Genomic DNA, 25,355 nt, shown 5'->3' with positions numbered 1-25,355 from the left:
TAGTTAGCTGGCTAGCTAGTTTCAACTGGAGATTCTAGATAAAAGGTAAGTAAATAATAGAATACGTTCCACATTGAGTGAGGCGGGTTGCAGGAAAGTATATTTAGTAGAAGGATGAAAATTGTGATAGGGGAAATATATAAAACAAAAGACAAAAAAAGAAAAAACAAGCTATATACACGGACACACAACAGAGTACACGACCGCACTGCTACGCCATCATGGGTGACCTAAATATTGACTGATTGTCATCAAGCTGCCCACTCAAAAAGAAGCTCCAAGCTGTAACCAGTGTCTGCAATGTGGTTCAAGTCATCAGTCAACCTACCAGGGTATTTAAAAACAGAACTGTAACAAAATCATCCACGTGTATTGATCACATCTTTACTAATGTTGCAGAAATCTGCTCTAAAAGCAGCATCCACACCCATCGGATGTAGTGATCATAATACACTGCTCAAAAAAATTAAGGGAACACTTAAACAACACAATGTAACTCCAAGTCATTCACACTTCTGTGAAATCAAACTGTCCACTTAGGAAGCAACACTGATTGACAATACATTTCACATGCTGTTGTGCAAATGGAATAGACAACAGGTGGAAATTATAGGCAATTAGCAAGACACCCCCAATAAAGGACTGGTTTTCGCAGGTGGTGACCACAGACCACTTCTCAGTTCCTATGCTTCCTGGCTGATGTTTTGGTCACTTTTGAATACTGCCGGTGCTTTCACTCTAGTGGTAGCATGAGACGGAGTCTACAACCCACACAAGTGGCTCAAGTAGTGCAGCTCATCCAGGATGGCACATCAATGCGAGCTGTAGCAAGAAGGTTTGCTGTGTCTGTCAGCGTAGTGTCCAGAGCATGGATGCGCTACCAGGAGACAGGCCAGTACATCAGGAGACGTGGAGGAGGCCGTAGGAGGGCAACAACCCAGCAGCAGGACTGCTACCTCCGTCTTTGTGCAAGGAGGAGCAGGAGGAGCACTGCCAGAGCCCTGCAAAATGACCTCCAGCAGGCCACAAATGTGCATGTGTCTGCTCAAACGGTCAGAACAGACTCCATGAGGGTGGTATGAGGGCCCGACGTCCACAGGTGGGGGTTGTGCTTACAGCCCAACACCGTGCAGGACGTTTGGCATTTGCCAAAGAACACCAAGATTGGCAAATTCGCCACTGGCGCCCTGTGCTCTTCACAGATGAAAGCAGGTTCACACTGAGCATGTGAGAGTCTGGAGACGCCATGGAGAACGTTCTGCTGCCTGCAACATCCTCCAGCATGACCGGTTTGGCGGTGGGTCAGTCATGGTGTGGGGTGGCATTTCTTTGGGGGGCCGCACAGCCCTCCATGTGCTCGCCAGAGGTAGCCTGACTGCCATTAGGTACCGAGATGAGATCCTCAGACCCCTTGTGAGACCATATGCTGGTGCGGTTGGCCCTGGGTTCCTCCTAATGCAAGACAATGCTAGACCTCATGTGGCTGGAGTGTGTCAGCAGTTCCTGCAAGAGGAAGGCATTGATGCTATGGACTGGCCCGCCCGTTCCCCAGACCTGAATCCAATTGAGCACATCTGGGACATCATGTCTCGCTCCGTCCACCAACGTCACGTTGCACCAGAGACTGTCCAGGAGTTGGCGGATGCTTTATTCCAGGTCTGGGAGGAGATCCCTCAGGAGACCATCCGCCACCTCATCAGGAGCATGCCCAGGCGTTTTAGGGAGGTCATACAGGCACGTGGAGGCCACACACACTACTGAGCCTCATTTGGACTTGTTTTAAGGACATTACAATCAATGTTGGATCAGCCTGTAGTGTGGTTTTCCACTTTAATTTTGAGGGTGACTCCAAATCCAGACCTCCATGGGTTGATAAAATTGATTTCCATTGATAATTTTTGTGTGATTTTGTTGTCAGCACATTCAACTATGTAAAGAAAAAAGTATTTAATAAGATTATGTCATTCATTCAGATCTAGGATGTGTTATTTTAGTGTTCCCTTTATTTTTTTGAGCAGTGTATAATAGCCATATTTTTGAAAAACCTAAGTTCCAAACACTGTACCTAAAATTGTGTATAAACAGTCATACAAGAGGTTTTGCAATTATTCCTTTGTCGAAGATGTGAAAAATATTTGTTGGTCTGATGTGTGTAATGAGGAACATGCGGACGCTGCACTTGAAGCATTTATGAAACTGCTTCTTCTGGTTACTGATAGGCATGTGCCCATCAAGAAACTGACTGTTAGAACTGCCAAATCCCCACGGATAGACGATGAATTCAAAAACAGTATGGCTGAGGGATGAGGCAAAGGGAATAGCAAATAAGTCTGACAACACAGCAGACTGGCAAACATACAGTACAATTAGAAATCACGTAACTAAACTAAACAAAAAGAAGAAGAAACTATACTATGGAACAAAAATACATGATATAAAGAAGGATAGTAAAAAGACTGTCTGTTCAAGCAGTTGGCACACAGTTCGGACACTCATCGGTACAACACAAGACATGCAACCAGAGGTCTCTTCACAGTCCCCAGGTCCAGAACAGAGGCTGGGAAACGCACAGTATTAAATAGAGCCATGAACTACATGGAACATCTATCACCCCAGGCAACTCAAGCTAGCAATAAAAACAGTTGAAAAAAAACAGATAAAAGGAACACCTTACTGCACAAAGGGGACTGTGAAGAAACAGACATTTTATATATCTTGTATTGTAATTTGCACTGTACTATGTATTAGACCTAGATATTGTGTGTATGTACTGATATGTACACTATGTGTGACGTTTGAAATGTATGTATTTCAGTCCATAACTAATAATGTTCTGTACTATGTATTATGTCATGTTTCATGTGGACCCAAGGAAGAGTAGCTGTTGCAGTGGCTAATGGGGATCCTAATAAATACCAAATACCAAAACAGCGGCGTTTAAACAGTCTTTCAACAGGACTGTGTTAAAGGCCAATATGCCAGTGATTAAGTTCTAAACACTAGCTTGGTTCCATCCAATTTGCGACAGATTTTCATGCAATTATTATAAAATCTGCATTAAATATGCACATTTTCCCACCAGAGGTTTATTTCCATCAAAACTGACTTGTTGTGGATAAAAGGCTGTTCATGATGATGTAGCGCACATAAAAAAGTTATCATGTACAGTTCCAAATAAAAAACTTAAGTTCAATGTGTTTCCATTGCATTTTCCAATCTATTAATGGTTTTGTCATGCAAAATGTTGAGTTAAATGGCACACTTGCCCAATCTGGTTTTCGTGCATTCAACAGTTTGCTGATAAAGTTGACAAGTTAGGTAATATGATGAGACGGATAAGAGCAAGATCATTCTTATTTGTTAATTGGCAGCTAAACACTGATCATCATGTCACTTGCATACAGATTAAAAAACGTGATATTTATTGGAAAGGAGCATCAAGCTCATAACCGTGCAGTTTCACCAACCTGTGAAGTTCATCATAATTTATTTAATCTGTAGCCTAATAAACAATGCAGCTTTTTCAAGTCGTGGTAAGAGGACCATACAACATAGCATCGCTATTCTAGCAATACTTGCGCAAGAAATCGTTTCCACAACAATTTGTCACATAATTCCTTTTACCGACACAAAAAGATCCCACCATGTCGAACGAACAAACAGACAGATTTTTATGGTGATTTTTGTATTATGCTAATTTATTTCCACGGGCCAGAAATCAACTCTAGGGGGTTAATGAATGGTTTTCTATTACATTGTTACTGAGGGATCTTCGTCATGGTCAATGATCTTTGGCTTGGATTCTGTGGGATGGGTTTGTTTCAAGTGATGATCAAAGTTGCTGCTAAAATACAAAAACTATGGAAAAGGTGGAACTTGAGAGACTATGAGTGTCCAAATCAGTACAACAGAAAGGAAAACACTTGGGAAAATCTGATTTTAAGCCTTGATCTTATTTAAAAAGCATGGAATGCCGAAGTAACCGAGAAAGCCAGTGTTTGGAGAACATCAGGTATCAGTTGTGTCCTCAAAGGTTGATTGTGTGTCTAACTACACTTACATGATTTTTCCCATAGACAATTCTAGTAAAACAATACTGTTAAAATCTGCTCACATCCAAGATAAACTGGTTCAATAGCATTGTAAGTTTGGATGCAGAATGGTTGGTGTGTTTGCTGGATCTACATTTCCCTTGTGGTTTGTCTGTAAGTATTTCCCTCAATGGGGGTGAAAATGATCACAATACTGGCGGTGCTTGCTTTGATTAGAGGAGAACACTATATAGACTTGTATGTTGAGGTGAAATCCCCCAGTGGTTACACAGCCATTCATTAGATTTACTTTCCAGCCTAGAGCAGGTCTGTAGTGCTCATACGATCTGCCAAACATTTTACTGTAATTGCTGAAACATCAACTACCACAGGACTAGAATCTTTTGAAAGTATAGGCAAAGGTATTCATCTATGCGATATTGCACCATACATTGAGTTCCCTTGCATTTTAGATCAATCTTTACTGAATCCTACTGCTGACAACTTACAGTAGAGGATTGAAGTTGCATCTGGCTAGCTTATGTTCCAAGTTCCTATCTCTGCTCATCCCTGTAGTAAACTTATGGCTTAAGCCTTACGTAACATCTCCGGTGGATGGAGGTTTAGGTGGGGAGGATGTGATTAGCTGGGGCTTTAGTCTATACAACAGGGGGCCCATAGGGTGTTCTGTGACAGGGGTGTTGTCACATCTCAGGGGGTGTAAAAAAAAAGATAGAGAGATAGCGAAAGAGAGAGACCGAGAGAGAGAAAGAGAAAAACGTTGAATTCCCCCAGCTGTAACAACTCTTGTGATCGAGTGGCCCAGGGCACCATATGCGGTTTGTTCCTCCATTCCCAGTGCTGCCTTCACTCAAGGACTATCCGGACAGCTGAGAAAATGATTAAGACAGACCACATACGCCCCCTCCTTACTCCCCTCACCCGCCATCCCCTGGAATAGCCTAAGTAGCCCCATCAAATCTGTTCAGAAAGACCTGAAGAGCTTTCCAGATTAGAGTTTAAATGTGGAGTCCTCTTCATTGAATAGGGCACTATCTATAGTGTCCCTATCTAGTCAGTTATTATTGCCCACATCTCTGCCATAGAACAACTTTAAATGAAAATTGGCTTTCACTGTACATAGAGCGTTAGACTAAGAAACCAAAGAAAGAGAGGGGGTTAGGGGGAAAAAATAAGGTGAAGGCGCGGAGAGTGGTTTGCAGTGAGGTGTACTTTGGGTACACTGTACATATTTGCAGCGAGGCACATTTTAGGTGCTTGCGTCATAATTAGATGTAGAAATAATTCAAATATCACCAAGGGCCGAAAAGAAAGAGCAGGCGAAATCAAATGAAGGCCACCACACACCCCAACACAAACCCCAGGCAGGTGCAGCCTCTACAGTGAGGGAAAAAAGTATTTGATCCCCTGCTGATTTTGTACGTTTGCCCACTGACAAAGAAATGATCAGTCTATAATTTTAACGGTAGGTTTATTTGAACAGTGAGAGACAGAACAACAAAAAAATCCAGAAAAACGCATGTCAAAAATGTTATAAATTGATTTGCATTTTAATGAGGGAAATAAGTATTTGACCCCCTCTCAATCAGAAAGATTTCTGGCTCTCAGGTGTCTTTTATACAGGTAACAAGCTGAGATTAGGAGCACACTCTTAAAGGGAGTGTTACCTGTATAAAAGACACCTGTCCACAGAAGCAATCAATCAATCAGATTCCAAACTCTCCACCATGGCCAAGACCAAAGAGCTCTCCAAGGATGTCAGGGACAAGATTGTAGACCTACTCAAGGCTGGAATGGGCTACAATACCATTCCCAAGCAGCTTGGTGAGAAGGTGACAACAGTTGGTGTGATTATTCACAAATAGAAGAAACACAAAATAACTGTCAATCTCCCTCGGCCTGGGGCTCCATGCAAGATCTCACCTCGTGGAGTTGCAATGATCATGAGAACGGTGAGGAATCAGCCCAGAACTACACGGGAGGATCTTGTCAAAGATCTCAAGGCAGCTGGGACCATAGTCACCAAGAAAACAATTGGTAACCCACTACGCTGTGATGGACTGAAATCCTGCAGCGCCCGCAAGGTCCCCCTGCTCAAGAAAGCACATATACAGGCCCGTCTGAAGTTTGCCAATGAACATCTGAATGATTCAGAGGAGAACTGGGTGAAAGTGTTGTGGTCAGATGAGACCAAAATCGAGCTCTTTGGCATCAACTCAACTCGCCGTGTTTGGAGGAGGAGGACTGCTGCCTATGACCCCAGGAACACCATCCCCACCATCAAACACGGAGGTGGAAACATTATGCTTTGGGGGACAGGACAACTTCACCGCATCAAAGGGACGATGGACGGGGCCATGTACCGTCAAATCTTGGGTGAGAACCTCCTTCCCTCAGCCAGGGCATTGAAAATGGGTCGTGGATGGGTATTCCAGCATGACAATGACCCAAAACACACAGCCAAGGCAACAAAGGAGTGGCTCAAGAAGAAGCACATTAAGGTCCTGGAGTGGCCTAGCCAGTCTCCAGACCTTAATCCTATAGAAAATCTGTGGAGGGAGATGAAGGTTAGAGTTGCCAAACGTCAGGCTCAAACCCTTAATGACTTGGAGAAGATCTGCAAAGAGGAGTCGGACAAAATCCCTTCTGAGATGTGTGCAAACCTGGTGGCCAACTACAAGAAACGTCTGACCTCTGTGATTGCCAACAAGGGTTTTGCCACCAAATACTAAGTCATGTTTTGCAGAGAGGTCAAATACTTATTTCCCTCATTAAAATGCAAATCAATTTATAACATTTTTTACATGTGTTTTTCTAGATTTTTTTGTTGTTATTCTGTCTCTCACTGTTCAAATAAACCTACCATTAAAATTATAGACTGATCATGTCTTTGTCAGTGGGCAAACGTACAAAATCAGCAGGGGATCAAATACTTTTTTCCTTCACTGTATTTAAGATGGCGCTTTCCCCCCTCTCAACTGTAAAGGTGCTCGGCTTTCAGTTGCGGAGGTAAAACATTACAACAGGACTTACAGCCATAGTAAAAGTACTATAATAGTTTAGGTTGTGCTGCAGTCTCACTACATAGAACATGGAAGAAGCACCATTGTGGTCACAGGAACAAAATCATCACCAAAAAGTAATTAAAATGAGTGGATAAAGGTATTTTTTTTGCTTTGGAACTGAATAGACACTATATCACTATTTCTTAATATATTTCTTTGTTCAGTGGACTCTCCTGAGGGACACGTTGAAGACAGTATAGTGTACCTTTTCTGCTCCTCGCAGAGACCAGCGTGGAGACACCTAACGTTGTGGGGATGTTGAGGAGAGCTGTTCATACATTACGTAGCTGAGGGAAGCCTTTATAGAGCCAGGGTGATGGGCTCTCTCTCTCTGAGGGGGAGTGGTCTCAGCCATGCTGGGCTACAATAAAAGGCACTTGTGTGGACCTCTAAAGAGCCCAAACTTTCCAGTAGCTCCACCAGGGTTACTGGCACACCTCATAAAAGAAGGAAAGAACAAAAGAAAGAAAACAAACAAACTCTTGATTCTGACACATTTGTTACATAGCTAATTAGTGTGACTTTTCTTTTTGAATTTCTTTGCATTTCTAGTGGAGGCCCCTTGGTGTGAAAAAAAAAGAGAAAATGATAGCTCTGCTTTGCACCGCTTTGCTTTCCCTGACCCTGGCCAGCAGTGTGCACAGTGATACCAACAGCACTGCTTCTACACCAGTCTACACAGCAGGTAAGTGAGTGTGTGTGTGTCTGTGTGTGGGTTTGTGCGTGTGTTGGCAGGGGTGTGCGTGTGCATGCTATGGGGCCTCAGTAAAGTGGTACCATAGACTAATATAACAGCAGGGTCATTGTAGTGGTTGGTAATGGAACCCTCTCTGGGGTGCCATACACAGTCTGGCTCACTGACTCACTGTTTACGGCTGGCCACTGGCTGAGCATAAATCAGCGTGTCACTCACAATGGCTTGCTTCCACACATCACAAACTAACGGTTTTACACTGCATATGGACCAAACTACTATTTTTAGAATAGAAATGTGTCACTGTTTTCATTGTAGCTCAAGTTCTAGTTCAGAATTGTTCAAAATGGTTTACAGAGACTGTAGCTAATTGATTATTATGTCTACAATTGGACCACTTGGTCTTTTTTGTTTCTTTACAATGTGTTTATTAGGATGGAGTGAGAAGTGGAAAATTGGAGGGGAACATTTTCAGATTGCACCTGCTCAAGCTACATAATTGAGTTTAACTTAAAATAGCATCTGTGGCCTACACCAAATAATGGGGGATATCTAACTGACAAATGCACTAGTCCAATACCACTGAGAAACACATGGTTCTAGCTCAAACCAGAGTCTCAATGTACAAAGTGAAGAGTATATGAATGAATTTTTCCAGTCCTGTAGGCTGACTCAGGGGATTTGAGTTCCAGCATGTGTTAGCTCTATCACGGCAGAGAGAGAAATCCTAGCAATAAGCAAAATGCACTTCCTCAGAGTCTGTAGATGAGATGCTGCTGTTCTGTCTGTCTCTGTAAACATTTGTTCTACTCCTGCAGCCTGATGATGTCAGAAGTGTGTGTGTGTGCGTGCGTGTGTGTGTAGACCCATGATTTCAGAGCCTTGGCTCTGGCCGGCACCCAGCCCTACTCTATACAGTAGCTCTTTATACTAACCATATGGAGAAGACGTCTTAATTTACACTTATGCCAGGGGCGTTGCCTGCTCCACAGACTCAGCAGTACATGCATTCTGACAGGAACGAAGTTAAGATTAACAGCCACAGCCAAATCTATAGAGCCCTGTGCTGAACACTCTCCAAATGACTCTCCCTTTCCAACTGGCGTTGCAAGCTCCATGCTCTACCAACTGAGCTACAGGGGACTTGGTGTAATAACGCAAATCTGTGAAAATAATAAATGTTCTGTCACAGTGAACATGCAACATTTGGGAAGGACAATCGATTGTGAGATATGGCATATTCATTTGATGTGGGAAAAATAAAATAAAAGTGATACATTTGGGTCTTGGTTCACAATTTGAACTTTTTTGGGATCTCTGCCAAGCAAGGAGGAAACAGCAGCTCAGCTTACTGCTCATGCAACAACACATGCACAAGAGAACTCCTCATAAACCCAACGCTGTCACTGGCAGCTTTCAAAATACATCAGACTTTAGCACATCAACCAACACAACACACCTTTTACTATAGGCCTATTGTCAGAAGCATAATCAGACCTCAGTAGTAGCCTAGTTTAATTTCTCTCTTTCAATGCCTTTCTCTGGAAACCAAGCAGAAAATGCTGTGAGCTAAAAATGGCATTGTAGCCACAAAAATAAATTAGACGATAATTGTCAAACAGATCAGAAACACTACTGCTCACAACCTTTACCTCCTAAATGGTGTCGCTGGTGTGTTCTGTTAGAATTTCGGAATATAATGCGCAATAGGCTATAAGGTTTTTACCTGGCCCGAGTCCATCCATATACTGTGCGTGACACAACACACATAACTTTTAATGCGCTCGAGAAATACTGAAGCAAAGTTTCACCCACCTTTTAGATAAGAACATGTCTGCCTACCTTTCTGTCATGTCAACCATCCATCCAAATCAAATAATTCCATGTGTCCGTCTGTTTTTTTTTTTGTCTTCATAAACGTTCACTCACGTAGCCTATAGGCTACGTGAGTGAATGTTTATGTTAGGGATCATCAACTAGATTCAGCCGCGGGCCGATTTTATTTTGCTGAGCAGATGGTCAGGGGGCTGAAACATAATTACAAATCATTTGTAGACTGCAAATTGACCGCAAGAAGCCCAAACAGATACAATATTTGACTCAAACATAATAATTCCAAACCTTGCCTACATTTGTATGCGATCACGTGTCTTTCTATTATCCGTGGGGATACTTGGGAAAATATTTCCAATATTAAAATCATTTGGAGGTGATTTCCTGGTGTTTTTACAGTCTTTCATGTTCAACAATAAATAAATAAATAATTTATTTTTTTGCTCAGAAAACTTGGGGGCGAAATAAAACCACTCGTGGGCCAAATTCGTCCGCCAGTTGGGGAACGCTGTTATATGGGGTAATCCAATGAGCAACATTGCAGCTGTAGCTTGCCAGTAATAATCATTCATCACGTATACTATACAGCATATAATCAATACACAACTTTCAAGAAGTAGGGTATTTCATGCAGAAAATTATAACTACTTGCTATTTTATAAAATTATCACATTCTCTGTCTCGCTCATATAAATACATTTGGCCCTGGCTGTCACGTCTCCTCCCGTTGCTCCCCTCCGGCGCTCTGATTCGCCGATCTACTGAGCAACCGGTCTGAGCGCACCTCCTCGGCAACACCGGAATGGAAACCCAACGCACCCTAATCACCTCCAGCGCACCTGCACCTCATCATCTCATCACCACCCCTATTTAGCCCTGGACTGTTCTGTATTGTCTTGTGTGTGATTGTTTAGTGTTGTGTCGTTTACGCTCTCTTTTGTTATTCTCGTTCTCATTATTAAGTAAACCTTGACCTTGTTTATTCCTGCGTCTGCTTCCTGCTTCTTCGTATCAGTACTCGCTTGCAAACGAAATCTCTTGCATAATTTTGTAAATTATTGTCATTAGTCTACCGATTTCAAAATGTAAATGTAGGCCTAATAATAGCGTATTTGATTCAACCCCTCAAAAAATGTGGCGTGACCATGAATCGCATTTCGATAGATGCACGCATCAGTATGCTATTATAGCCAATCTGCAGTGGGGAAATTATTTTACAAGGATATATTTTAGGTCAGCTGGCTACTGTAGAAAAGTTACAATCTAATGAAACATTTGTTACATAATTTAGCTCATGTGTCATCCTATGAAGTGGACATTATGATGCACATTCAACACTAATTAGGCGATCCCTCTCATTTTAGTAGCTATACGTATATTGCCGTAATGATCTGATGACACCATAAAACAAGGGATGTAGAGTCAATAGCCTACGACAACCTAAAGTGATGGACAATGTTGATTGACAGGTGGAATGATGTCCAGTGGGATTGCAAGGTAAAAGTGGGAGGTAGGATCAGGTTGGCTCCCTATTTCCTTGGTTGGTAGAGACTTCAGAAAATATGAAATTGTTACCTGTGACCCAAATGTATCACATAAAAATGTATATGTCATATCTCACAATCGATTGGGTTTACCGAATTCAGTATGTTCGCTGTAACAGAACGTTAATCTGTGTGTGTTTAAGAGAGTTGACGTGTGTATGTGTGTGCGTGCATGCATGCGTGTTCACGCATGTGTGCCTGTGCATGCGTTTGTGCGTGTGCTTGTACATGCATGCGTGTGTGTATGTGTATGAGAGTGAGTGAAAGTGTTTTGGGCACGTGCCAGGGGTGTGTGTGTAGGTGTGTGCCTTGGTCACAGCTGTGCCTGTTAACTCCATCTTCTTATTGATTCAGACTAGCTGTGCAGAGCTGTAGGATGTTGTAAAGGATAGCATGTCTAGCAGGCCTGGGTTGGTGTGGTTTTCTACTCAATGAGACACATGTAGTTACAGCTGTGTAACATACTCTCTCTCTGTATACATACTGATTTAGGCTTATAGGCTAATTAGTGACTAATCAACTTGCTCGGTTGCTCCTTCAACATCTCAGACCACAATCAAGTTAATATAAGTTTAGGATAACATTATTAAATGCCTGTAGATGCAGAACATACAGTATATGCCGCATGGCAACGTTGGACAATTATGATGTTACTGTTAATTTATTCCATTATGATGTTACTGTTAATTTATTGCCTACGTTGCTACACTCTCAAAGACACAGCTGTTTCCAATAACTCAGTACTGTAAGCTTTTACGGAGTGAGAGAGAATTGTGTTTAGTTATTCTCTGCTCTCTTTCATTTTAACCCCACCCTTAACATAATATGTGGGGGGGAAATGGTTGGTAATGGTTTAATGAGCCGTTTGTATACGTTACATCTGACAATTAGGGGTAACCCTTGACCCCACAGAAATAGCCTTGTATAAATAAGCTAAGGCTTGATATAAAAAATACTTGGCTGTTTGCCAAGTGGTTAAATACACATGCCAGGCTGCCACTTTATGATTGCAGTGTATATTACTTGGGGCCACATACTCTCAAGGGCAATATATCTCCACTGGTAACTGAGGTAGCAGGGGTAGGGGTAACAGAGCAGTCTTACACTCATGTCTCTTCTGAAATTAGGCATTTTTGTGTGCAAGTGTTCACCAATATATCTTTACAAAGTCATTCTTTGTTCACCAATATATCTTTACAATGTCATTCTTTGTATAGTATTTTGTGCAGGATCTGTCTGTTCTTCATGTTTCAGATGCATGTTGTCAGTATTTGTGCTGTATGGGGTCTCCTTGTACAGGTTTTTTTTTTGTTTACGTTCAACCACATAGTGTTTCCTGTTAGCTATGAGATCTCTTATTTTTACCATGTACACCCAATCCCCAGCCTCATATGTTCAGGGATTATAAACCTCAGCCAGAACAACGTTTCTATAAATCAGACAAACAAGGTCTTTATTATTTTGCCTCGTATCTGCTGAATAAGAATCAGAAACGTTTAGGGATAAATCCTGGCCGATTGGCGTTGACGTCATCATGCGCGCCCGGTTTGATGAGGAGCGACTGTGTCATTCTGGGCTTTCAGTTTCCAATCAAACTTCAGTCAACGGCTTCCCAAGTCCAGAATTTATGAGGCTGAGAGAAGCTGTGAGTCATAAGCCAGTGACAGAGGGGGAACTCATACAAAGACACTTGGCTTCTTCAAGAAACTCTCCACGCCCCATTAATTTTTTTTGCCTCTTAAACCCTTTGGCGTGCATCTGGTGCGCCTGCCTGCCTGGATGGAGGTGAGGTGTCTGGGTGGGTATGGAGGGGAGGGGTGGTGGTGAGTGAGTTGCAGCCCTGAGGAAAGGAAGGAAATGAAAGAGCGTTTGGAGTTAGGGATATAGGGTGACATTACATTTGTCAGGCAGCACAGCTTCTGTTCATTAAACCCCTCTGCAGGATAGCGTGCGACTGATAAAGTATAGGCCACTCTATTAAGCCCAGCCACGTGTCGACTATTTGCTCTGTGTGCATGGGAGAATGGGGTTATGGGGTTTAGATAGGTTGGGTGAAAAACAGGGGTGGAGGAAGTTGGGGTGGGGGGAGAGATGATCGGAGCAGAAGGCTGCTAACCTGGAGCGCCTGGTAGTGATTCCTGCACCGGTATTGGCACATGTGGAAAATATTTTGCCTGTTGAAGAGACAGCAGAACCGTTTTCCAGTCATGGCTTTGGTGTGGCTCAACGAGAACCCGACAGAGACAAGAAGAGAAAGAGAGAAAGAGACAGAGGCACCAGGAGAGACAGTCAGACACAAGGGAGGAAGGGAAAGAGGGAGAGAGAGAGGCATACTATTTTGTTAAGCTTAGATACTGGCTAGGATGACTGTGGACACTAGTTAGTAGCTTCTGACATAATTTGATCACTAACCAGGTTTCCATCCAACCTTTTTATATGTCGGATAAAAAATGTAGTGATGGAAACAGTATTTTTTTCCGTCAACTTTCCAAATGTCGACAAAACAAAATACGCTAGACAAGGTGGCATCTTTTTGTGTCGGTAAAATTAATAATGCGAGAAATGTGGGTGGAAATGCTTTTATGCATATATTGTTGTGAAGGGCCTGGAGGTCAGGGAGATTGTGGGAACTCATGTCGAGTTGTCGGGAAAGCATGCAGTTTAGGCTACAGACAAAATAAATTATCATGAACTTCACAGGGTGGTGAAAGTGCAAGGTGATGAGCTTGATTATCCTTTTCAATATTATTCTGGTGACATGATAATCTATGCTTTGCTGCAGTTTGACATATAAAAATAATCTTGCTCTTTTGTCCATAATAATAATCTCATCATATAGGCCAGGGGTCTCCAACAAGTCGATCGCGAGTTACCAGTAGCTCGCAGACCACCTATGAGTAGCTCGCCAAACAATTATGAACATGGAATTTACTTCATGATTTATACTTTTACATTTGATACTTCAGTATATTTTAGCAATTACATTTACTTTTGATACTTAAGTATATGAAAAAACCAAATACTTTTAGACTTTTACTCAACTAGTATTTTACTGGGTGACTTTCACTTTTACTTGAGTCATTTTCTATTAAGGTATCTTGACTTTTACTCAAGTATAACAATTGGGTACTTTTTCCACCGCTGCATACAGTAAATGCTTATTTTACAGTAAATGCTTATTTTACAGTAAATGCTTATTCTACTCTTTCCGTAGATCATATAGACTAACTGTTTGTCTTTTAGCCATGTTTGTATAGTTAATTGAAGTGCGATGTGTCAGCATTGTGTTTTTTAAACACTTTAATTTACTACATCATATATTTAAGAAGTGGCTGATGTGTGGTGACCATTGGCTGCTCTGTCCAGCCCAGGGGGCTGTATATCCTGGGGCTCTACACACAGCTTTATTGGTTGTGGTGAGTGGGTCATGGGTCAAGTGCATCCATCATGTCCCTGCCTGGGCTCAGTGGGCTGGAGGCCAGGGAGATTGTGGGAACTCACGTGGAGTGACTGATAGCAGCTACCACTCTGAACTGAAGGGTGGCCTGGTTAGGAGGGAGGCCAGGAGGGAGGCTGGGAGGGAGGGAGGGAGGGAGGGAGGGAGGGAGGGAGGGAAGGAGGGAGGGAGGGAAAGAATGATGATGGCCATAACGTGAGGGAAAACGTGTCAGTTTGCAAACAATATAGTCACCTTTTTTTGTAAATGCTGAATAGCAGGATGCCCAACTCATGTTTTTCACAAGTCTGCTGGGGCGGGTGAAACATAACATTTTTATCTCGGGGGTTAATGTGGAATAACGTTGCATTTGATAACTGCCAGAGCTGGTCGTGGTATACAGTTTGGTGAGAGCTAGCTGCATATTATTTGCTCCAGAGGCGGGAGACTGGCTGGTTCCCAAAACTGAATCTAATCAGGACTGAAGGGACACTTTTATGATATAGCTGACTGGCCCCTACAAAGAGGGGGAGTGTGTGTGTGTGTGTGTGTGTGTGTGCGTGTGCATGTGTGTTCATAACACACAATCACCATAAAGTATTCAAATAATATGTCTACAGTGTATAGTGTGACCCAAGTCTGTAAAAAACAATGTGTTAACTACTGTAAGACTCGGAGAGTGATAAGGAAACTTTGCTGGTAGTCAGTTTCACTCCTGCACCCCCCCACCAAAATACACTATAAAGTTAAGCCTATACAGTTATGTCCATTTAAACTGCCCCCCATTCCCATACCCAACCACTAGTGCCAGGAACATGGCAAGATTGCTCTGCAAATTATTGCTAGGGGGACAGAGCCATGCCACAATGGGAAAGACATTTTGTGACAAACAATCTGGTCTCATAGCTATATTAACATTGTTCAACTACAAGCCACAGTCATTATGGGTTTCAAAAGCGTAAAATTTTAGAGGACAGAGCCTGTTTATAGGCAATGTTGAGAGGGGCATTTTTCAGAGATCTTTTACTGCTTTTTTGCTTGCCAATCAAACACATGCAAGGCCATAATTATTGAGGGCAATCTTGATTCTGGTACAATTGTATGTCCTTGTCCAATCATTAAAATCAATGCATTACTCACCCAAAACATTAAAAGACGTGACACCTAAGAACTGACACCAGTAATTAATACAACTTTGTTATGTATTCTACTGTATTATTCTGATGCCTTAGTACATCTTGACTTACGCTACACCTTCTCCTGTCCTTCCCAGAGACTGAACTTGGTGATCAGAACCGGGTGTTTGCCAGTCGCGGCTCCAACATCACTCTACCATGCCGGCTCCACCGCCAGCATGGGATGTCCTTCGGCCGCATGGGCATGAGGATCAAGTGGACCAAGCTGTCTGCGGACGGGTCACTAGAGGAGGATGTGCTGGTGTCCATGGGGTTCCACAAGAAGAGCTACGGCAGCTTCCTGGGCCGTGTCCACCTGCTGGAGGCTGACGATAATGATGCCTCACTGCTCATCAACGACGTGTCCCTGGACGACATGGGAAAGTTCAGTTGTGAGGTCATTGATGGCATGGATGATGTCATCCATGAGGTTACCTTGGAGGTGCAAGGTAGTGTAGGCTACAGCGATGGTAAATCTTTATCTTTTTACTTCCTGCCCCGGCTCAGCGATAGCCATCTCATGTCATCATCCTGCACTTCACGTCACCCCCCTCCATTTCATTTTGTCTTCACTGTTGTGTCTTTATGGTGTTGTTATACTTTTGTTACACTGTAAATAAGGACAGGAGGTTTTCATGACCCTACCCATAAACTATTGTCTGGTAGAAATGAATGGTTTCAAGACCAGAGCCAAGAAACAATGGTTTCAAGCCAGAGCCTGTTTCCTTATTTTCAACACCATTTTATTGATTCATGTGTACATTTACATTTACATCATTTAGCAGACGCTCTTATCCAGAGCGACTTACAAATTGGTGTAGAAAGACAAAAGACAAAAAAGAAGACAGCTTTTGTTCATTTTTTCGTAGTTTGTGCTGATTATATTCACACAGCCTTACACTGCAGTAAATGAAAACACATTTTCCATTTGAACTAATCCCACTCCGCAACTATCCAAACATCCTCCTTGCTCATACTATTTGCATAATCATAAAATGAGTCCTGTTCTTCCTTTTAATATGTGGTACAAATACAACTTTTTAAAAAACATTCTATCCTTAAAACTGAGTCAGCCTGAATGCGTCCAATAATATTACATGGTCATAGTTCCCATCTGGGTCAAGACCGCCTGAGCAGATTTTGCTCTGGGGTAAGAGAAAAGCTAGCTTGCTAGCCATAATGAAAACAGGCTGGCACAACTATCCATTGTTAACATTGGAACAAAGTCATGCCCAATGAAAAGCCTCAATGCTGGTTGTGACAGTCCAGCACTCAGGTACTTAGGCTACCATGGGATGCAGGCTTGTGTAAAAGATGAAACTACAGATGCTGATGTAACAATCTAATATGTTACAGGGATTGTTTTTGCTTTACCTGCTCCTAGTTGTTTCTAAACCACAAAGGGTCAAACGCCACCCTCTCTGTTAGCTAGGAAGAACATTGCATCTCCAAAACAGTATGTCAACAATCACTACAGCCAAATGATAACCACCTTTCCCTCACATAATTTTACATTTTAGGCATTTAGCAGACGCTCTTATCCAGAGCGATTTACAGTAGTGAGTGAATACATTTTCATACTGGTCCCCCATGGGAATCAAACCCACAACCCTGACGTTGCAAGTGCCATGCTCTACATGTATAAGGAATTACATTTGCTGGACAATAGAGGAGTGGACCAGCAAAGTCTGAGTCAAGGGAATTAATCCCATTACATAACCATAATACCTAAGGGGCTGTTTTACGGCTGTAAAATGACATAAGTAACCCACCCAATGATTGACACCAGAGGTTCCATTTGCTGGACACAGTTGATGATTGTGCTTTGTATTATAGTGCTTTGGAGTCTTGTTCGGGCCTAACATACTTGCTAGCTTGGCTGTTGCAGCCTAATTAAAATGTAAACAGCTTGTTTGGAAAAAGGAGCAGATGTCACACCTAGCTTGCGTGAGATGAATCTCCCTTCCCTGCTGAGCGGCAGAATACTACAAAATTAGGCAGTTAGCGAAGTCTGAAGCCTCTCTGGAGGCAGCTGCTCTTTTAACACTCACCAGGAGCTGCAGGACCAAGAACAGCAATTGCTTACACTCACTAACATATACTATCAGATCGTATGTCAGAAACCCCCATTCCCTCATGACTGGTCCAGTCTACACCCAAGGCCCACACACATTCTTCATCCTATTTACTGGCTAGGTCTGCAAACCCACAGTAGGATGAGTGTGTAAAACATACATCCAAAATTATCTGTATTCAGATGGACTGTATTGTGTTAGAATAATATTCCTCACCTACAGTATGCTGTGATATACCATGTTTTATGTGTGTCTGTATGTTTTAATTTACGGTATAATTCAATGAACTGTATTTATATAGCATGCATAACTATGCAATGGGTTTCTATCCACTGTGGTGATTAAATTAAAGACCTAAAATAAACATTCACGTAAGGACACATTCAAAATAGTATATGTCATAAAAAGGATAACAATCTATTCCGACTCGCTAAAAGAGTTCTCACAATAGAATAGTGAGTTCAGTTGGCATTTTCCTGAGTGGGAGCTCCATTCAGCTTAAGAGCCAAATGAACTATGATATTAACCCCAGCTCCTTGCTCATTCCCAGGTGTGGTGTTCCCTTACTCCCCACGGCTTGGCCGATACAACCTCAACTTCCACGATGCTGAGCAGGCTTGCCTGGACCAGGACTCTGTGGTGGCCTCCTTCGACCAGCTCTACGAGGCCTGGAGGAGTGGCCTTGACTGGTGCAATGCCGGTTGGCTTACCGACGGCTCTGTGCAGTACCCCATAACCAACCCCAGAGGGGCCTGCGGAGGTGTCAACTCCGGGGCGGGCCTGAGGAACTACGGCCAGCGTGACAAGTCCAAGAGCCGTTACGACGTCTTCTGCTTCACCTCTGCCCTCAACGGTGAGTTTGTGTCTGCTTTATGTGGTTGTTTTCATTGGACATACAGTATCTATTATTTTAACACAAGTAGTAGAAATAGATAGACATACATTACTGTAGGGCAGACTTCATCAGCATAGCTAATTGACATCTCTTTAAAATGAGGCAACCCAACCAAAATTCTCTGTTGACCTTTGGCCGTCTTCCCCTCTCTGACCTCAGGCCACTTCTACTGGCTGGTACAGCCTGACAAGCTAACGTTCAACGAGGCTGTTCAGGCGTGCCAGGATGACGGAGCTGAGATCGCCAAGGTGGGCCAGATGTACGCTGCATGGAAGCTGAACGGTTATGACCGCTGCGACTCTGGCTGGCTGGCTGACGGCAGCGTTCGCTACCCCATCTCCAGACCCCGCAGGAACTGCAGCCCGACAGAGGCGGCCGTGCGCTTCGTGGGATTCCCCGACAAAAAACAAAAGCTCTTCGGTGTCTACTGCTTCAAGGGACAGCAGTGAAGAGGAAAGAGCTTAGCCATGAGCACCAAACCCATATAACCACCAAATAAAAACAACAATGACAACAACAACACCAATAAACAAAAGATGCATGTCAGGACTTAATTTGCATGAAGTAGCATCAGCTCATTAACTTACCAAAACTGTGATAACCTTTTTTTAATGAATACTGTAAAATCTCATTTTCATACTGCAATGATCCAAAACTATTTTGTAAGCTGAAACAAGAGTTATTCCTTAACATTTTCAGTCATGTAATATGTTGCTCATAGAATATAACAATGCAATTTTTACTTATATAAAATGTTGGTCATATAATAACACAGCACTATGGTTGAAATGGACTGGATGAGTTACATAATCTAAGGTCTAGATTCAATCAGATCCGCTTTAGCCAACATCCACATAGCGGTTGTTTTGGCGTTTGAAGTTGGAACTGCTTTAGAGCCGTCAAATCGGTGAGAAGCTGGTCTTGATCATTGTTGCAAAGCCACACCCGTCCCACTCGTGTTAGAAGTTCAGAACGAGAAATTGTAGGCTACATAGAAATAATGATGTTCTAATTGAAAATCATTAAATGAAATAATGAGGATTTCTATCAGCCTAATCAAGGTGTAGATTACGTCTCACATTCCAGTGTTTGAACCTGTAAACAAGGCTACGTGGGATTTCTCTTAATGCGACTCCGTGCAGCCAATGGCAATGTCCGCTTTAAGTATAATGCCAGGAGCCACTTGTGGATTTGACAGCTCTAACGCAGTTCCACCCCCGACACAGCAAAAACAACCGCTATGCGGATGTCGGCTAAAGCGGATCTGATTGAATAGAGCCCTAACTAACATGTACTGTGGCCTATCTAGCAGCTTATGGGCTAAATGGCATTAACATAATGACCACTGTTTGAATATGGCATTTCAATCCCAATCTGAAGTGAATCTTCATCTGAGCAGAGGGGCATTTCACAAAGGAGATTCAAGCTAGCAAGCTAACTTTCCTGTATGTCCTGAAACAGTGAACTAGGATATTGTTCCAAAGTTTCAGAATTTCAGAAAAGTTTGCTACTGGTTTACAGACCCTAAACTCTGAAAAACTCATTTTATTTTTTGCTTTTACTTGAATGATACCGTTCTCTCCTCTGCATCTAAAGACTTCCCCCTCTTACTAACAATCCTTTGGGGTGCTTTTCAACTTTATGAACTGTGATCCGATCTTAAAACATTTCTGTTTAAGGCATAAAATGAATGTATGTGTGCCGGACTGTCACCCACTCTTTATAGCTATTTTAAATCAATAGATAATCAAAAGCCATACTGAGCAATTATAACTTTTTTGTTCTTTTAAAAAGTGTTTTTATTGTCTTTTTCTAATGATCCTTTTATGTCACTATGTGTGCCATATTGCTTTGTCAAATTGTTTTGAATTGTTATTTTTAGCATCTCTTTTGAGAAAAATATACACTCCACATACTTGCCCCCACCAAAAACGTACTTAGTGTACAGTATCATATTGGACACAATTCTCAGATCTAAATGTTAGGTATAATTCCTAGGTATAATTTCAACTAAATGTCAGTGAAGGAAATATCTCAGCGTACTATAGGCCGAGTGTTTAAACACAATGACCTTGCCATCCACTCACAGCCAAGTGCATATCAGGATTGCATTACAATTGGCGTGAATCCTTGAAAACTAAGAGGAACTCTGATATTGGTCTTTAACAGCAGTACAGTAACAGCTGTATGTATGTAACACTGGAATGGCAGCCAAATAGGGATCCACAATGACAAACTGCTGATGCAAAGGATTTGGGTTGATTGTACATCATCACTGACGTTACGAGCTGCAAACACAGGGCTTACATTACACTACTCAGGGCATGCGACCCCCTTTAAGACCCAGTTGCTAGTGTGCAACAGTGCTTTAAGACAGTGCCTTAAGCCAGGTGACCATTTTGGGTAATCCATCCAGGCCCCCCAAGACCTGCTTTGAGACTGCCAATTGTATAATTATGGCAAAAATATGTTCAGCAGTTTTTATCTTCACGCACAAATGAAAACGCAGAGTCTGACTTAAATCCAGACTTGAAGAGGTTGGTCCAGTCCAGACTCGAAGAGCAAAAGAGTCACAAAGTATTTCAAAACAAATATAAAGTGGTAAAAAAGAGAGACTAGAAATACTGCATCTGATTTGTGGTCTATATATGTTATTGTTTTGTGTTCTCTTAGCATTAGAATACTAATGGGCCCCTAGGACATGCAGGAGGTTGACAACTGAGATCTGTGTTGACTGAAATCACAACCACTAGCCTATTGAAGCCAATATTGGCCAATAAAACTTATCATACAAATTATGGTGGTCATCTTTCTTTCTTTTTGTGTTGTACTTAGGCTTACCTTTTTCTCTTTCCTAGATCTAGCATTGAGGTAGCATGTGGTTATTTGGTTGAACCTGGTTTACTAACTGTAGTTAGATCAAATACACTGTTAGATAGACTGATACACATAATCTGCCGTTTTTCACATTTGTGTTACCTTTGTATGCACACATCCCTCGGTGGAGGTATTATTTGTATTCTAATGCCTAGTACCTTTTTGAACAAATGACCAAACTGAAAATAAAAACTTGGTAATAAACTTTTGATGCAGTGACTTTTTCCCCTCCATGTAAGGGTAGTTCTTCTGTGTATTTCTGTTGTCGTTGGACCTGGACCAACAGACATGGATTATGTTTCTATAAATGCAGAGGTTGCCCTTGTTGCAGTAGAAAGCTGTTTGCAGGAGCATAGGAGTTGGAAAATGAAGGACATTCTCTCCTGTCTCCATTTTCAGTGTATCATGGAGTTTTTGATTGAAAGTACACATCCTACATAAGGCTCTGTTACTGCGTGTGTATCAAACATTAGGATATACAATAGGGATTTATATAAAATAAGGCTCCAAACCTGGCACGGATTTGACATAGTAAACACTATTACATTTGTGTGATCCATAATAAACTTGAAAAATACAAAGTTATAAACAGGGACATCTACTTACTAGCAAGACCAAACTGATAGGACATAAGTGTATTTCCCCTTTATCTCCCCTGGCTGTTAATACTTCTCCATAGGAGACCTGCCAGCTGTGCTTCAATGTACTCTTATCTAACAAGTGAGAAAGCAGGACAGAGACTACACTTCTACTTCCTTTGCTTTGGTATGCTAAGTGTCCCCTAGCCTACCAAGTAGAATAAAGGGAGCTTTATCTCCAAGTGGTTCTATTATGGTGAAATGGAATGGGGATACATTTACTGTGTTAATGAAAGGAACACCCAGAAGAATGTAAGGGTGTTGTTTGACCAGCCCAAGAACCGATTAACATGCCACTTGAGGAGGTTGTGTGACAGGACAGCCTCTTCCAAGACTACTTAAAAATGCACTACAACCGCCATGGAGATCACTGGAAATAGCATTAAGGCCATAAAAAACAATGTAGAGGCAAATAGTGACAGTGCTGTTTACAAAGCAGTCATGAGTATACAAACTATGTGTGTGTGTGCGCGTGTGTGTGTTTGTGCACGTGCGTGTGTGCGTGCATGTGGCGTGCGCGTTAGGGGGTTAAATCCTTTCCATGTTTCATGCTTATCACTGATATCCAGATTCAGTTACAAGGATGAAATGCCACAATAATGAATGAATGATGGACATGGCGCATTAGACTGAGACAGAGTCTGAGACGACCAGGAAACCAAGGAACGCCAGAGCACATTTCCTTTCTAAAACAGAAGCATCCGATATTCTAGCGCTACCAGGCGAGAGTCTTGTTTTCCGGAGCTTAGCAGTGGGATGTCTGCGTTTCATGAGGAAGATTGAAGGATTTCTCTCCCTGGGACATCCAGCCAGAGGCCTGTAATCACAAGTCAAGTCTGCTCTAATGACAGAGCAGCAGTCTGCACAATGAGAACTAAACAAGCACAATCTAGACAAAGAATTTGACATTTTTCTACTGATGTTATTGCATACTGTAAGTAATGGCACATTACTTCACACCATTGTATTGTCATAGAGTATAGACAGAGCTGGCTTCTCAATAAGCACGCACTGGTGACCATGGGTGTCATGCTCAGTGGAACTGAAGAGGGCACACTAATTTCAACCATTATTTGTGTTTATACACGTTTCTGATTGGCTAGAAGGGCATTCTAGAATGGACATTAAAACCAGATAATGGGACAGTTGGAAAAGATATCGGGGCAGTTGGAAAGGATATCGGGACACCTTGCAATCATGACGCAATATGTGCCTAGACATGCAGGCCGTACTTGCTACAAAGTTACAGAAAGCTAAACCAACAACCACACAAACTAAAATTGGATTCATTATAAACGCATGTCCAATGAGGAAAAAACTTCGCTAGCTAGCATTGATTTGTTTTTTGCAGAAACATATGTTTTGGGGAGCATCTGATGACCTTACAGTGGGGAAAAAAAGTATTTAGTCAGCCACCAATTGTGCAAGTTCTCCCACTTAAAAAGATGAGAGAGGCCTGTAATTTTCATCATAGGTACACGTCAACTATGACAGACAAAATGAGGAAAAAAAATCCAGAAAATCACATTGTAGGATTTTTAATGAATTTATTTGCAAATTATGGTGGAAAATAAGTATTTGGTCAATAACAAAAGTTTCTCAATACTTTGTTATATACCCTTTGTTGGCAATGACACAAGTCAAAACGTTTTCTGTAAGTCTTCACAAGGTTTTCACACACTGTTGCTGGTATTTTGGCCCATTCCTCCATGCAGATCTCCTCTAGAGCAGTGATGTTTTGGGGCTGTCACTGGGCAACACAGACTTCCAACTCCCTCCAAAGATTTTCTATGGGGTTGAGATCTGGAGACTGGCTAGGCCACTCCAGGACCTTGAAATGCTTCTTACGAAGCCACTCCTTCGTTGCCCGGGCGGTGTGTTTGGGATCATTGTCATGCTGAAAGACCCAGCCACGTTTCATCTTCAATGCCCTTGCTGATGGAAGGAGGTTTTCACTCAAAATTTCACGATACATGGCCCCAATCATTCTTTCCTTTACACGGATCAGTCGTCCTGGTCCCTTTGCAGAAAAACAGCCCCAAAGCATGATGTTTCCACCCCCATGCTTCACAGTAGGTATGGTGTTCTTTGGATGCAACTCAGCATTCTTTGTCCTCCAAACACGACGAGTTGAGTTTTTACCAAAAGTTCTATTTTGGTTTCATCTGACCATATGACATTCTCCCAATCCTCTTCTGGATCATCCAAATGCACTCTAGCAAACTTCAGACGGGCCTGGACGTGTACTGGCTTAAGCAGGGGGACACGTCTGGCACTACAGGATTTGAGTCCCTGGCGGCGTAGTGTGTTACTGATGGTAGGCTTTGTTACTTTGGTCCCAGCTCTCTGCAGGTCATTCACTAGGTCCCCCCGTGTGGTTCTGGGATTTTTGCTCACCGTTCTTGTGATCATTTTGACCCCACTGGGTGAGATCTTGCGTGGAGCCCCAGATCGAGGGAGATTATCAGTGGGCTTGTATGTCTTCCATTTCCTAATAATTGCTCCCACAGTTGATTTCTTCAAACCAAGCTGCTTACCTATTGCAGATTCAGCCTTCCCAGCCTGGTGCAGGTCTACAATTTTGTTTCTGGTGTCCTTTGACAGCTCTTTGGTCTTGGCCATAGTGGAGTTTGGAGTGTGACTGTTTGAGGTTGTGGACAGGTGTCTTTTATACTGATAACAAGTTCAAACAGGTGCCATTAATACAGGTAACGAGTGGAGGACAGAGGAGCCTCTTAAAGAAGAAGTTACAGGTCTGTGAGAGCCAGAAATCTTGCTTGTTTGTAGGTGACCAAATACTTATTTTCCACCATAATTTGCAAATCAATTCATAAAAAATCCTACAATGTGATTTTCTGGATTTTTTTTTCTCAATTTGTCTGTCATAGTTGACGTGTACCTATGATGAAAATTACAGGCCTCTCTCATCTTTTTAAGTGGGAGAACTTGCACAATTGGTGGCTGACTAAATACTTTTTTTCCCCACTGTATGTGGTGAGTGATGAACATACATTTCTCCTGTCCTCTCCACCGCTAAAGCTGTCAAATCCTTCCATGTTTCTAGTTTGACC

At 42.3% G+C, this 25,355-nt stretch overlaps 1 protein-coding gene across 2 annotated transcripts; it reads left to right on the top strand.

Moving 5' to 3' along the window:
- The first annotated feature begins 7,506 nt into the window (after positions 1-7,506).
- LOC121550244 (hyaluronan and proteoglycan link protein 1) lies at positions 7,507-19,360 on the top strand. 2 transcript variants are annotated; one of them, XM_041862415.2, is made up of 4 exons: positions 7,507-7,802; positions 15,898-16,248; positions 18,425-18,727; positions 18,929-19,360. In XM_041862415.2, exons 1-4 carry the CDS (start codon positions 7,703-7,705, stop codon positions 19,216-19,218), a joined length of 1,044 nt encoding a protein of 347 aa, XP_041718349.1. In that variant the 5' UTR covers positions 7,507-7,702; the 3' UTR covers positions 19,219-19,360. The 2 variants fall into 2 exon arrangements, with proteins under 2 accessions (XP_041718349.1, XP_041718348.1); XM_041862414.2 differs by having other exon boundaries at positions 15,898-16,269.
- The last annotated feature ends 5,995 nt before the right edge of the window (positions 19,361-25,355 follow it).

The sequence above is a fragment of the Coregonus clupeaformis genome, chromosome 18 (genome assembly GCF_020615455.1).
Source record: "Coregonus clupeaformis isolate EN_2021a chromosome 18, ASM2061545v1, whole genome shotgun sequence".
NCBI lineage: Eukaryota > Metazoa > Chordata > Actinopteri > Salmoniformes > Salmonidae > Coregonus > Coregonus clupeaformis.
The sequence above is the reverse complement of the archived record's forward strand: the minus strand, read 5'-3'. Positions and strand labels throughout refer to the sequence as shown.